The 14394-nt window shown below is 41.7% G+C and overlaps 2 protein-coding genes across 3 annotated transcripts in view; one reads left to right on the top strand and one right to left on the bottom strand.

Moving 5' to 3' along the window:
• The window catches only part of prmt9 (protein arginine methyltransferase 9), a 74259-nt gene extending 68769 nt beyond the window's left edge, over positions 1-5490 (top strand). For both annotated transcript variants that reach the window (XM_038791958.1, XM_038791959.1), the window contains 2 exons: positions 34-156; positions 4426-5490. In XM_038791958.1, coding sequence (XP_038647886.1) covers positions 34-156; positions 4426-4644 — 342 coding nt within the window. In that variant the 3' untranslated portion in view covers positions 4645-5490. The remainder of the gene's footprint in view (positions 1-33; positions 157-4425) is intronic.
• Positions 5491-6294: 804 nt separating this feature from the next.
• The window catches only part of tmem184c (transmembrane protein 184C), a 68457-nt gene continuing 60357 nt past the window's right edge, over positions 6295-14394 (bottom strand). The window contains exon 10 of the mRNA XM_038791960.1: positions 6295-9998. Within this exon, the coding sequence (XP_038647888.1) occupies positions 9718-9998 (281 nt within the window). The 3' untranslated portion in view covers positions 6295-9717. The remainder of the gene's footprint in view (positions 9999-14394) is intronic.

Genomic DNA, 14394 nt, shown 5'->3' with positions numbered 1-14394 from the left:
AATAAACAGCTTTAATCTTCCTTTCCGCGACAGGTACCTGTCCATGTATTCTTGCATTTATCAACATTGCCTCATGTCCAATTAAGTGAGCCAGTGGAACTGTTAAAGCTGGATCTGATGAGTCTGACCACTGATGATTTGCGCAGTGAAATCAGGGTAAGATCATTTTCCAAAAGTTAAGTCATCCAGTGTGCAAACTCCAGGGCTGGAATTTTCCCTGCTGTCTGTGGTGGGTGGGAGTGAAAAATTTGGAAAGTGGACAAAAATTGGATTCCCGCCAGCAGAAAAACTGTTTGGAATTTCCCACCGCACCACTTCCATAGCGGGCTGGTGGTGGGTCCTGCTGATCCATGGTGGGAATGCTGTGTGCATGTATTACAATTTCATGAATGCTCATTGAAGATGCTACTTGCCAGAGTCACGTAGCACCTCCAAATCTAGTGCTACATCAGCAGGAAATTAGATTGTTCTGAATCATGTTTGGAAATAAGTGACCTGCAGTTAGTGGCCCTCGCTTCACTTGGGACTTTGAGGTGAGTGTAACATTCAGAGCCCACCTACAGCAGCACCACTCAAAGTTCTCACTATTGCTGGGGAGAGCGGAGGGGAGGAAAATGGAGTAGTGGGTGACAACGGGCAGTGGTGGATTTGGAGGGTGAGGGTGGAGGAAGGGGGAAAGAGACAGTGGCAGGCAGGGGGGAAACAGAGGATGGGGAAGTTGGATCCTACGTGGAAGATAAAACGCAGGCACATAAATGAGTTGCTGGGAATTGAACTGTATGAATGAGAGGGTATGCTCATATACTCCAGAATACAAGGGTGTCCTGTTTACAGTTTGGCGCTTCAAAGGGGAGAGGGTCCCTTGCCAGAGGGAGACATGGGGAAGAGGCTGAGAGCTACTTGGACGATGAAGAGCCGGAACCTGAATTAGGGGATTAAGGTCTGCTTTCAAGTGAGAATGCTATCGAATAAACATGACGGGGAAGATGTACCCGTGATAGCCACAACTAGTAAGATCAAGGGGAAGTTCAGCATTTGAACTTGCGCCTTCAACCCTCATGATTCACCAGGCCCTAATCACTGGAACCCTGTATCCGTACACTATGGGAAGTGAAACTCGGCACAATAGTGGAAAACTGCTGCATCAAAGGACTTTATACAGTTTTGGTTACCTTCGAGAAATTTTTGCGGACACTGGGATGCATGCATGATTGGAGAGCATCATGGTTGCAGGTCTAGCACTATCAATGCAGGCAGCATTCATATTTGGAGACAATGAAGACTCCAAACTCTATGCTGTCTTGTAAGGAGTATGGTGCTAATGCATTTTGCATTCACTTCCAGTAGAGTTTGACACATCTCCCTGCCAAAACACAAGGGTGGATCAACTATCATGAGTCAGCCACATATCACATAAATGTGAGGCTTAACAAAGGAAGGCGAACCCTCAGTGGGAGCATGGCTCACCGGTGCAATAAGAGGCACATAAATACATGTGCACACTTCAAATGACGAGACTATTCTCATGAACAACAAATATATTTGCAAAGGTGGTTGAACACCTGTGACCCAGAGGTGATTTCAAAGCTTCTTAATTTTTCCAACTCTACCCCTATGTCTCGGTGACATCCGCAGAGGTGGAGCCAGCCTGCTGACTGCTATCCCCCGTTGTCTTTGAAGATTTTGGCAGGTGTCTTCGAGAGGACAGAGACCTGCAAGGCCCCAGCCTACTTTTGGGTCTCCTGCTGTGGAGCAGCTGAACCCTCCTCGACCTATGCAGCTGGAGGTGATGAAGTCACAGGCAGAGGGGCTTTGGATTGACTGGACAGTCTGGGTGGGTGGATGGGCCTGGGATTTCCAGCTGCTGGCCCTTCTCCCTGGACTGACTCCCTGAGAAGGGGCACCTGAAGGGAGATCAAGGTGCCCCCCCTTCAACCCTGCCATTGATGAATCTCATAAATGCCTGCAGCGATGGAGTGCAGCTGGATCTGCTATACAAAGGTCTCCCATGTGGCTGCCACACGTCCCATGGAGACCTTGAGATGCTTGCATGTCAGAGCCATGGCATTAGAAAGAATGCAAACAGCCTCTTCAATCCTTCGCTCTAGTCTGTTGACTCTCTCACAACTCTACCTGTTTTTCCACCGTCTGTCATTGCACCCCTAGCATGTGTGACATGGCCATTTCCAGAGGCTAATTATCAGACCTGGACTCAGCAGATGGTTGATCTCCCACCGTCCTCAGTATGCCAGAAACCTGGGCTGTACTGCCTACTGCTGTGGAGATGTGTCCGTGAGATGTTCCCGAGAATGTGACCCCAAGCCTATTCTATAACGAAGACCCACTGGGGTGTGTGTCTCTGAGCTGGTGGAGCAGTGCAGGTGAATGCAGTGATGAATCTTCAATGTTTCCTTTGCTTCCTTGTCTTAAGTGGCCTGGAGCTCTGTCTGGCCATGCTGATAGGGAAACTATGTCACTCACTTGAGAATGTCAGGATGTGATGAACTTGTGGAGGGTTCATCCATACTGGTTTGCTGGGAAGGCAGGTCTCACCTTCCCCACAGGAGTGATCACTGCCCTCACCTGTCAATTGGGTAGCATCCTCCTAGAGTTTGGTCAGCTCCTGGATGTCAGCCCTCCTCCCACTTCCAGACTGGGATTTTTCCCCATTGTGGGCAAGCTTGGCCTGCATGAAGACAATGGGTGAAATGTGATGAAAAGGATGAAGCAGAGAAGTATGCCTGCCTGCTGCAAGTGCTGAGGCCTCCTCTGTAACGGGTGAGGATGGGGCTTGTGGAGCACAATAGAGGAAATGCCCTTGAGACAATCGGTGGTGATCTGACGTCGCTAATATTGTCTAAGATTTCTGAGCAGTGTACCACTTTGAGTGCTTGATGAGATTATTCGTTCGTTCCTCTTCCTGCACTATATGGCATTTCTCAGGCAGTTGCCGACATGTTGACCTTCCTTGTAATTGCCTCCCAGGCCAACGCAGTGAGGTTGTTGGGCTTCTTGGAACCATCCCGGGATACAAGTCATGCCAGTGTTGGCAGACTCCATTTTTGAGAGCCTCCAAGAAGTCATTATTAATCCTCAGGGTATATTTCTTCTTTAACGCAGACCACTGGAGACGTCGCCTCCACAAAGCTGGGCTGGAGAGAGTGCGTGTTCAGGTGACGTTTAAATATGGCACCCAGACCTTCAACCTAATTAAGCATGGCGTGTCGGCTGATCAGTTCCCACGCCACGATTTGGAGAGTTGCCCGCTTATGCATAAGTAATGAGCTTCCGAGCACAAAATCAGGTGCGATTTCCCTCCACGATACCACAGTGGGAAACATGCTGCAGAACCTGCCTGCCGCAGCACTTAGTTTCAATGTTGGAGAATTCTGCCCTTGGTCTTTTAAAAATATGTTTCATGATTTCAAACAAACTAAAATCAGATCTGATCTTTTACTGTCTTACTATGCATAGTTTACTTTAAATTCAACAGGAAACAAACACCCTCCATTAATAACTGTGACCCCAACCTAGAAGATGATGAATATAAATCCCCAAATATTGGGTTGGATTCTGCACCCCGCCGGCGGGATGCTCCTTAACTCCGGCTGGTCAATGGGGTTTCCCATTGTGGGGCTGCCACATGCCGTCGGGAAACCCCTGGGCTGCTGGCAAAACGGAGCATCCCGCTGGCGGAGAATCCTTGTTTTTGTACATGATGCAACACTTTTCTGGGCATAGGAATAAAGGAAAGTTAAATTCAAATCATCAAGCCAGAAAATTAAATATAAATATTAAAAGCATGATTATTTTCAACATCAATATAATTTTTATCCAATGAATTTTTTGGGGGAGGGATAATTTTGAAGGAAGATATTGGAAATTCCATTACCCTCGTCAATAGCACTATTTGATAGTTGAAACAGTACGATGGTAAAGACATATTTTCATCCATGCCGCACCCCCATTATTGTATTATTCTGAAAGCCTTATAGATGGTTGTCTAAGTGAGGACATAATTATCAATGTTGCAGAAATGTAAAATTCTCATACTTGTGTGTTTGAGTCCATCTGTTGTCCCACACCTTTCCATGTCTGTAACTTCATCACAACCCTTCAAGAACAGTGTTCTCCCAGTTCTGGTATCCAATACATCCCCTGTTTTCTGCACTCTTAAGCTTTGGAATTCCCTCCGTAAATCTCTTGACAAAATGTCTAACTTCTCTGGAGATTTTATTTGATAGCTTCAAATAAATTTGTAGCATTATTTGAAACCAGGACAACAGGTTTATGAAACCTACTCACTATCACCAGCACTATGGAGAGCGCAATATAAAATATATGTTAACCATGGTCAGTACATGTTGTTTTGGATATCTTTATGGAAATACAATCTCATTACTGTTATTCTGTTTGAACATATAGGTTCAAGTGCATTCCTCTGGAAAAGTAACTGCAGTTCCATTTTGGTATGAAATTTATCTGGACACAGAAACCAGCCTGAATACTTGGAGTGATACTTCTCATTGGAAGCAGGCTGCCTTTGTTTTGGATAATCCAATCCAAGTTAATACAGGAGATGAGCTTGTGCTGAAAATTCACTATCACAAGAGTAATATCTCAATGATTGTAAACTGTGGATGAGTTAATTTTAAAGTGTGGTTCAGAAAAAGTAGTACATTTAGCAGAGCTGATCTATTTTATAGCACGAATGATAGGAGTACCCAAGAATCAGGCAGTTAAATGGGAAGAAAGACCAATACAAAAGAAGAATTCTACCAATGTTGGAAATTTGAAATTAAAACAGAAAATGCTCAGAAAACTCACCAGGTCTGGCAGCACCTGTAGAGAGAAGCAGAGTTAACATTTCAAGTCGATGACTTTTCATCAAGAGTTTGAAAGATAATTGACCTTAAATGATAAGAGGAGAATTCAAATGAGAAACTTGCTATTCACCATCTGCTAACACGAGGCAAGAGGAATAAAGAAAGCATTTGCCTCTATTTAAAGTCATATCATATCCTCAGGCACCCCATAGTTCTTGGTCCTTCATTGCATATGCAGTGCAGTGACTTACGTAAGCAAAAGTGGCAGATAATTTAACAATGACCAGTCATATCAGATGAGATGAAGCTCCAGTTTAGTCCTTTTGGCAAGGGAGAAATGGTGACCAGGATAGCAAAATAATTCTCTGCCCTTCATCAGGCAGAACCTTCAAAATTCACTCATTTCACCAAAACAAGCAGACTTTATTTAACATCTCGTTGAAAAACTACACTTTTAACAATGCAACAAGCACTCTCTAATCACTGCAATTAAGTGGGCACATGTTTGAATATCTCTGATACATTCTTGGATAATTTCATGTATATTTGTACAAGCATGTATCTGCACGTCTTTACTGTAATCACAAGGCTTTCCTATCTGTACTGTTTACCAATTTGTCAAGTTATTAATGTTACTTATAAAGACAACTTATTTGGAAGAAAACTTCTTTGGTGCTTATTTGGAAGTAATCATTCTCAAGACAAGGCTTTGCTAGTGCTACAATTATATTGTGGAGCCGTACGGTGAGTTGATTCAGCAGAGATTTAACCTAACATTTGTGTGATGAGACGACAATTGGATGCAAATTTCTGTAGTTTATAACTGACTGACTGTTTTATTGAGGCAGGGTGGTAGCAAGATAGAGAGAGAGAAAAGATTCCTTGCGGGTTCTGGGTGATGGGAAATACAATTAGGGGTCGGGGGTGTGGGGAGAGTCCCCTGGGTGTTTACAATAGTTACTCAGAAGTTAGATGTTTTATTTCTTCTAACGTTTTCTGGGTAAAGTTGGTACCACTCAACTCCACTGTTGGGGAGCTTGGAAGTTACAGGTGTTGTATGTAGCCAACCAGAGTCTTAGATGCCTCCCAAGTGCTAGTGCATTGTGGAACGACAGCATCTACTCCTTGTGCAAGTAGGAGTTGAGGAAGCAGCACTTCAAAACGTGGTAACCTCAGAATGATTTTCCCAGCTATAAACTAAAATAGGGAGATTGGAAGATGAGAGAGTTCACTTCAAGTCTAGAGGGGTGGCGTTAGAAAGTGGGTTTCCATTTTTTGGTGTATTTAAGAGGTAATGAAAATAAAACACAATCATAAATAACAAGCAAAAAGGATATCTAACAAAAGGAATGAAGAAAAATTTAAGGGCAAGACTTAAAAAGTAATCAAATGCCAACTTGAAAAAAAATGAATGGGAAAGATTGTATGTATTTGGAGGCAAAGATAAAGCACATATATTCAATATGTAAAATAAAATGTGTAAATTTATATATTTCTTAAGAGGTTCAGCATAAAAAGAATGTATACATTAAATAAGAGAAGACGAGGCACACGAGGTTCAAATGGAGACTATAGAAATTAAGATCGAAAAGGGAAATACTTTCATGGGGTTGAGCTACAGGAGTCCCTGCAGATTTGACCATTTAAAATGTACCATTATAAACTGATTAATCCTTTTTTAAAGTTGATATTCAGTAGCATATAATTTGCGAAATGCACATCATTTCTAGGAAGCATTTATGTATCCAAATCTTTGGTAACTAGTTGAAGTTGGTTTTACAGATGGTATACAGCCCTAAACAGGCTCAATTAAAAAAACTTGATCCACAAAGGATTCAAAACAAGTACAAGAGTTATTTAAAAATTAGTTTCACATGATCCGAATGTTTTATTAAGCATTTAGTAACTTTCCAAGTTAAACTACTATGTTACAGTTTAACAAGCAGAATTCAGAAAACTTGCCACTCATTTCTGAACAGTATGTCCAACATATATTGTACAGATCACCAGTTTATTGCAGTTGTCAAGTTTGATTCACACAAAAGACCATTGATTATTCAACTTGCCATGAGCCTGAGAGCTTAATATTTGTAACCATAATTCCATCATTTTAATTTGCATTCGGACAGGAGACAAAATCTTGCTGTTAAAACATTATACCAGAATATGGTACACTTGAATTCACACTATACTTTTTCCAAGTTACAGCAATGTAAGTGCAAAAGTCCCCATTTAAGTAAATTTGAGTAGCAGCTCAGCATTGTAACAATTTTGGTAAGGTTATTAGAACTCGAGTGGCTGTGATGTACCAGAATAGTATCAATCCTGAATCGGCAACAGTCCAAAAGGAGCCTCCATAATGGACTAGAAACAAGTAAACATTGACTCAAACCACAGGCCAAAGTACTATAATGACAACCAATTTTCACTTTAAATATATAGGAGCCACAGTTTGTATTTTTAGTAATTTGATAGATAGCAAGAAATAGATTTTTGCTGAAAATTTGGATGTTTTGATATATAATAGTAGATTATCTTAAGAAAAACCACCATTGTAGGATCACTTACATACTGCTGTAAAGACAGTTTGGAGCAAGGTTTTATGGAAACTAAACTGTGTGGACTATACATAAAATGCAAGATTTGTAATTATAAGAACAAAAATCTTCAGACCAGCACATACGATATGGGGCCCTTAGGGGTTTTTACATCCACTTGAAAGGGCAGATGGGGGTTTTGCTTTAACATCTCATCTGAAAGACAACACATCTGAGGTCGCAGTACTCCCTCATTACTGTGGTGAAGCATTAGCCAAGATGCTACTACTGAACCAGTGTGGAACTAGACACGAGTGGAGGGATTTTGTTTTTAAAATTCATTTGTGATATGTGAGCATCACTGGCAAGGTCAGTATTTATTTCCCATCCCTAATAATTGGGTTGTAAATTGCACAGTTTTACATTAAATAAAACATTTTGACATCCCAGTGGCACAGAACTTTCCAAGACGCATTGTAAAACTGGGTCTCAGTTCTTTCCATAAGTCACGTTTAACATCTCAATTCAGTCTTTTGATGAATTGGATGGTGAGTAAACCTACACTGCCTTGATGTACCCTATGATAAATTGATGTTGGCAGATGCAAATAGATTGTTCAACTCTGAAAATCGTGCATAACTCTCAAAACCACCTAAAAGCAAGGAGGAAAAAAATATAGTATAGGGAGCAGGAAAGGGAGGTAAATCTTAAAGTTAATTGTTTTATCAGCATCATTGCAGCTACTGTACTGCCGTTTAGGAATTTGCAGATAATTAGTGCCAAATGCTCTTCCATCAAATCAATAAAATATGTCTATATGACTAAATACTTCCATTCAATACAATTCCACTGCTACCACTTACAAATAAATTCTGATGGAAAGTTTCCGCATTTTACACAAATATCCAATACCGCAAGGCCGAAATTAGCCAAAAAAAAAAAAACAGGACAGCATGAGCCAAATCTTTACAAATATTCTTTGTTAAAATAAATTTAAAGTACACAAATCTTTTTTCCCCCAATTAAGGAGCAATTTAGTGTGGCCAATCTACCCATCTTTGGGTTATGGGGGATGAGACCTACGCAGGGGAGGATGTGCAAACTCCACACGGACAGTGACCCGGGGCTGGGATCGAACCAGGCCCTTGGCGCCATGATGCAGCAGTGCTAGCCACTGTGCCACCCAAATTGTCAAAGTTTTCCTGCCGTTTTTTAAAATACAGTATTGAGATTCCACCACCCTCTCTATCCCATTGCCTTACATTTCAGATTATTAGCCAGCACAAGTTTCTTGTATATTACAATTTGCGTTGAATTTCAGTAAAACATGGCAAGTTGGGAAGATTTGGAACCGCAACCAGTAGGCTCAGGAAAAATGAAATACCATTATTTAAAGAAAGAAAATCAAAACTGAACTCCCACATCAGTGGTCACGCTTCCAAACTAACTACTGTGCAATACTTCTGCACTTGCACATAGTGCTCACTTTTTCTGGCTGTCACATTTTTCTCTTAACAGCAAGCATCAACAGGGGTATGGAAGTGGTGTCACAGCGGATAGTGCCCTGCCTCTGAGCCAGAAGCTCTAGGTTCCAGTCCAACCCTAGGCCAAACAGGTTGAGAATCATCCTGAAAAATCCTTCCAATATGCCAATAGCAGGAGTCTCCTGATCAGCCACGCTGGATGCGGAGCGGCATCCCTTCAAGTTAGAAGCCTCTGGTGCTAGGGTAACAACCTGCTCCAGGAAAAAATTCACGATGGCAACAGAGAAAATCTGCCTTGCACACCACTAGGTGGGGGAAGTGAAACATCAACAACACTCACCAGGGACAGCTTTTGTGCAAGAATCGTTTCTCTGCATAAACCTTCCAAACAATTCTCAGTAACAAATCTAAACTCATAAGAAATAGAAGTAAAATATAATTGCTTAGTCACTTTGAATAAATGGACATTGTAGGGCTAAGAAATCCTCCAGTAATTTAAAGTGGAAAATAAATGAATAGTGTTAAATATTGGTTGCCACTCTATCACAGGACAATTACAGTTCAGAGTACATAAGCCACTTTGGATGCTAAAATTACTCGTTAACTAGTAATTTCAGAGACTATTGCATGGAAAGATTTTGTAATGCTCGGACCAATATTTTAGAATTACTGGCCTAATATACTTGAACTGTTTTATCCACAATTTTGTGCATCTGTTTGATCAATATTTATCTTCACTCCTAGTTAGCTTTCTTAATTTACAGTATTAGATTTCTAAATGTTACCCTAGTTTCAAACTGATGATATGACTTCAAAGCAAACCTTGGGAGGGCAAAAGTTGAAGTAACAATGCACAAATCTTCATCAGTATCATGCTGACTCGTTAGGCATAGGATTTAAGGAGTCTTCAACATCTTGCTCTTTGGCTAAATTGTCAATAGCATCATTTGTTGCTGAAGAAAGTGTAGGATGGGGTGCAAGAGCTGCATGTGTTTGGCCAAATCCTTGGTAATATCCCATTGGAGATGGTGGGAGCGATGGGGTATCAGAATTCAGGTCCTGGCTTGCTGAAGACAGAAGGCTGGTGTGTTCATTGTGCTCCTCTTCTACAACAATATTCGTTTTCCTTGGTCGACCCAACACTGTCCTTCCTATAAAATTTAGACATTGAATATCATTCCACTCCTAATAACTTGTTTCTACAAGTCAGATACATAAACGCAACATACTCTACATTTACACAGCATTCATTGAATTCAGTTGTTTCAGATCGAGTGCATTCCAGCCTAAGATGAGTAGTTTCCAACTTACTTAGAACATGACTTACATTGACTGAAAACTTAAGGGTGCGATCCTCCGGCCACACTGTGTCTGAAAAGCAAATCGCTGCAGCGCAGCATGGCTGTTAAAAGCCGGGAGACCCCGCTCCTGCGATCTACCCGGCTCACAATGCCTCGCGAGATTAAACACATTCTCGCGAGGCGTTACGATGTCAATCCTGCCCACAATGGGAGAGATCAATTTGAGCAAATTTGCATGTTTGAGTGAGGCTTACTGCTTGCTCGATGTGCAGATTACCGAGGTACCTGAGGCTTTGGGATTCAACCCCTTTGCCTCAAGAGACCTCGGGCGAGCGCCGTTCAGCATTGGTCCCCAAAAACAGGGACCAGACATAACAGCACCTGTGGGGATCTCCAAGAGGATCGGAGGCCCCCAGCTGCATTCCCTTTGGGCAGGGTGGTGCCACCTGGCCAGGTAGTACTGTCAAGGTGCTAGGTTGGCATTTTATTCACACGTGCGATAAGGTTGGGGTCCCTCCTATAGTGCTTTTGGGATGGGGAAGGTCGGGGATCGTTTTGGGGGCGTCGGAGATCAGGACACCATTACAATGGGGAGTTCTTGCTAGCGGAGTTCCCCAGTGTACAGAACAGGGCTATTTGCGGCCTCAGCCATCTCTGTTCAGGCTCCTTATTCAACGAGAGTCACATTGAATAGTCACGTGTTTCTCAGCACTCGGGAAACACGTGGCTAAACGTGCTCGCTCGGGGACTTTGTTCCCTTATTGTCTTGTCCAGAAGGGCATTCTGCTTGATTGGATATATTCCTTTTGATGTCTTTTTCACCAGCAAGAAATTGTTTGAGAGAGTAGCAAGGGGACAATCCTAGTGCTCTAAACATTTAAGTTTGGTAGATGTAAAGAGTGTCCAGGAGATTGAACAGATCACTTGAATATTTTGAATACCAAGTTTGCCACTGCAATGGATTAGTTCACGTGTTGTCAAACTGACAGTGCAAGACTACCTGGCCACAGGGTCATTTGCGGTCATGTTAGGTCCTGGCTCTGAATTTATGCAGAAAGCTTAATGATACTAAACATGTTGCAGAATTGCATCATTAATAAACAAAGGAGATAAACCCACAGTGTTTGAAGATCAGATATAATAAAGTCCAGAATCCTCAAGTCAGGACAAGCTTTAAGTGCAGGGCAGATTTTGATCTTACAAGTGGTAACATGTCAGCTCCATATGTAATATCACATGTATTCCTCTGTTAACAGTATAATTACTCTCGGCAGACCTTGAAAAACAGCTGGCATGAGAACTACCAATTCAAACCGCAGCTTTTAGATGGTGTCTGATCAGTCTTCAATTATACATACAGTTTTACTTGCTACCCAATCCATTTACAAATATGAACTGTACATTAGAGACCAACAGTGCAAAAGCCTGCCATTTTTTTCTGTTAGCAGTTTATAAATCCTGTGGCCAGCAGGGTGAGTGTTGGGGAGTGGGAAGAGAATAATAATTCTAGTTTTTACAAGCAATTTGAGTCAAAGGAGGCCACCTTCTGATTGATAGTGGAACAGCAGTAATAAAATATTTTGCCTTGGGGGTTTTATGAAGCAAGGCCTTTTGAGTTTTTGTTGAAATAACAGAGGGTTGATGAGGGTATTGCGGTTGGTGTGGTATGCATGGACTTCCAAAAACCATGTTTGATTAAAGTGTCACATAAGGGGTGAGAGTGACCAAAGAAAAAAAAGTTGTGAAAATGTTTTCTGACGAGGAATCGTGCAAGTATAGGATTTTTATGATCAGTAGTGAAATGTGAATGCTTCCAGGCCATTTCAAAAACTGGAATTATTAGACTTCAAGTGGCACAGTGGTTAGCACTGTTGCCTCACAGGGACAGGGTTCGATTTCCAGCCTTGAGTGACTGTCGGTGGAGTTTTCACATTCTCCCCCTGTCTGCGCTGGTTTTTTCCTACAGTCCAAAGACGTATGGGTGGGATGGCGGTTATAGGGCAGGATGGGGTGGGGGGTGGGCCTAGATAGGGTGCTCTTCCAGAGGGTCGATGCTTCCTCGATGGGCCAAATGGCCTCCTTCTGCACTGTAGGGATTCCATGGTTAGAGACATTAGGTTTATCTTTGCTTACCTTCTATTACCTTCAAGAATGTGAACCAATGCAGGATGAAGACCATATTAACAATAGAACATGACCTTGCTGGATTATATACATACAAAGCAAAGGACTACAGCAGTGCAAACTATTTTTCAATGTGATCCCATTTTAACGCAACCACCAACTCAAGGGAAATTAGGAATGTGCAACATGATGTCCAGATCCCATGTATGTATAAATAAAATACTTGAAAATCAATGTGATCTCAAACACCAGCAAACAGAACAAAGCAAAGCATAGTATATTTGATATGTTATTTTTAAAGTTTCCCCCACATTCTTCCCACTTATAGAAATGGTGATATCCATTTGAGACTACCTTGCATCCTACTCACAGCTCACATTCCCACTTAGCTTTGAATGATCAGCAAACTAGGATACATTACATTTGAACCCCTCGTATAAGGCATTGCTATAAAATATAAACAGCAGAGTCCCGATTGGGTATCTCACTAGTTACAGCCTGCATACCCAAAAATGACTTGTTTATTTCTAGTGTTTTCTGTTTGTTAACCAATCCTCTCAATCCATACTAATATATTACCCCAAATTTTGTGCAATAACCTCTTATGTGGCACATTATCAAATGTTTTTTTGAAAATCCAAATATACAACATATACTATTTCCTCCTTGATGGAACCATCAATTCACCAGACACGTGTTTTCCGATATGAATATAGGCTTTAATCGACTTACTACAGAGCCAGCCTATTACCCGTTGATGAACTCTCGGTGAACTGCAGGCTGACTCTGGAAAAGGGTATTTATACAGCAGCACAAGGGGGAGGGGTCATGGGCAGAGCCAAGGGTGGAGCCCTGTACAAGCTCCTGAGCATTCCCAGAGCTACTCCCCCTAGTGATCGGATAACGCTACTGCGCTTACAAAGATAGTGTGAATTACCATGTTACATTCACCACACTCCTCATCTACCCAGATAGTTAAAATTAAAAACTTCAACAGATTAGAAACAGGATTTAGCACCATAGTGCCATTATGGCACAGGAGGACAATGATCAACCCATCAAATCCATGCTAGCTCTCTTGTCAAGTAATCAGTCAGTGCCATTCCAACACTGTATCCCTGCAAGTTTATTTCTCTGAATTGCCCATCCAATTTCCTTTTGAAACTACTGATCATCTGCATTTCCACTGCCACATAAGCAGCAAGTTGCCAGTCATTCCTACTCAGTGCAAAAATATTCTTCCTTACATCTCTTAGTCCCTCTGTCCTTGACCATCAGCTTTTCTTTGTCCACTTGTTCTAAACCTTTCATCATCTTGCACACCTCTATCAAATCACTTCTCAATTGGAAGAGGACTAATTTCAAAGGTAGATCGTGCTCGACTAATAGAATATTTTGATGAAATAATAGAAGATTGATGAAGGGAATGAAATGGATGTTGTCTATATGGATTTCAAATAACACATTTGACAAAGTACCACATAAAAGGCTGCTTAACAAAATTGAGCTCATGGAATACGAGGGTCAGTGGTTTTAAGGACAGAAAAGAGCAAGTTGTGGTAAATGGTTATTTTTCAGACTGGAAGATGGTGCAGTGGTGTCCCCCAAGAGTCAGTGCTAGGACCATTTATTTTTTGAAGCATAGGAGTTGAATATTGAAATTCAGAGTAAAATTTCACAATTTGCTGAGGATACCAAACTTGGAGAAGTGGCAAATTGGATGATATTAATCGGTTGCAACAAAACACGAATAGACTCGCAGAATGGGTTGACAAATGGCAAGATGGAATTTAATATAACAATTGTGAAGCGATGCATTTTGGCATCGTGCACGTCAAGTGGGAGACAGCCTGAGTGAGGAAACCAGAGTGTGATTGTAACTTGGTAATTTGGAGCTGTGTGGTAATTAAAGAGATAAGTGGTAAATCTAATTTGCTTAGGTTTTTCAGTTACGTTTAGAGGTCCAGTTAGTTGGTGAAAAGGATCTGCCCCCACCCAAACAGCTGAGTGGCAGTTATCTGTCAATCACCTGAAGCTTGATTATCGGCAAAATGTGTAAATTGCATTCTTTTGTTTGAAGCCTAACTGGTGTGCGAGTCATCTCAGCCCAGCCTAGCCCTAT

The sequence above is a fragment of the Scyliorhinus canicula genome, chromosome 3 (genome assembly GCF_902713615.1).
Source record: "Scyliorhinus canicula chromosome 3, sScyCan1.1, whole genome shotgun sequence".
NCBI lineage: Eukaryota > Metazoa > Chordata > Chondrichthyes > Carcharhiniformes > Scyliorhinidae > Scyliorhinus > Scyliorhinus canicula.
Note: the sequence above shows the minus strand (reverse complement) of the source record. Positions and strands in the feature narration are given on the sequence as shown.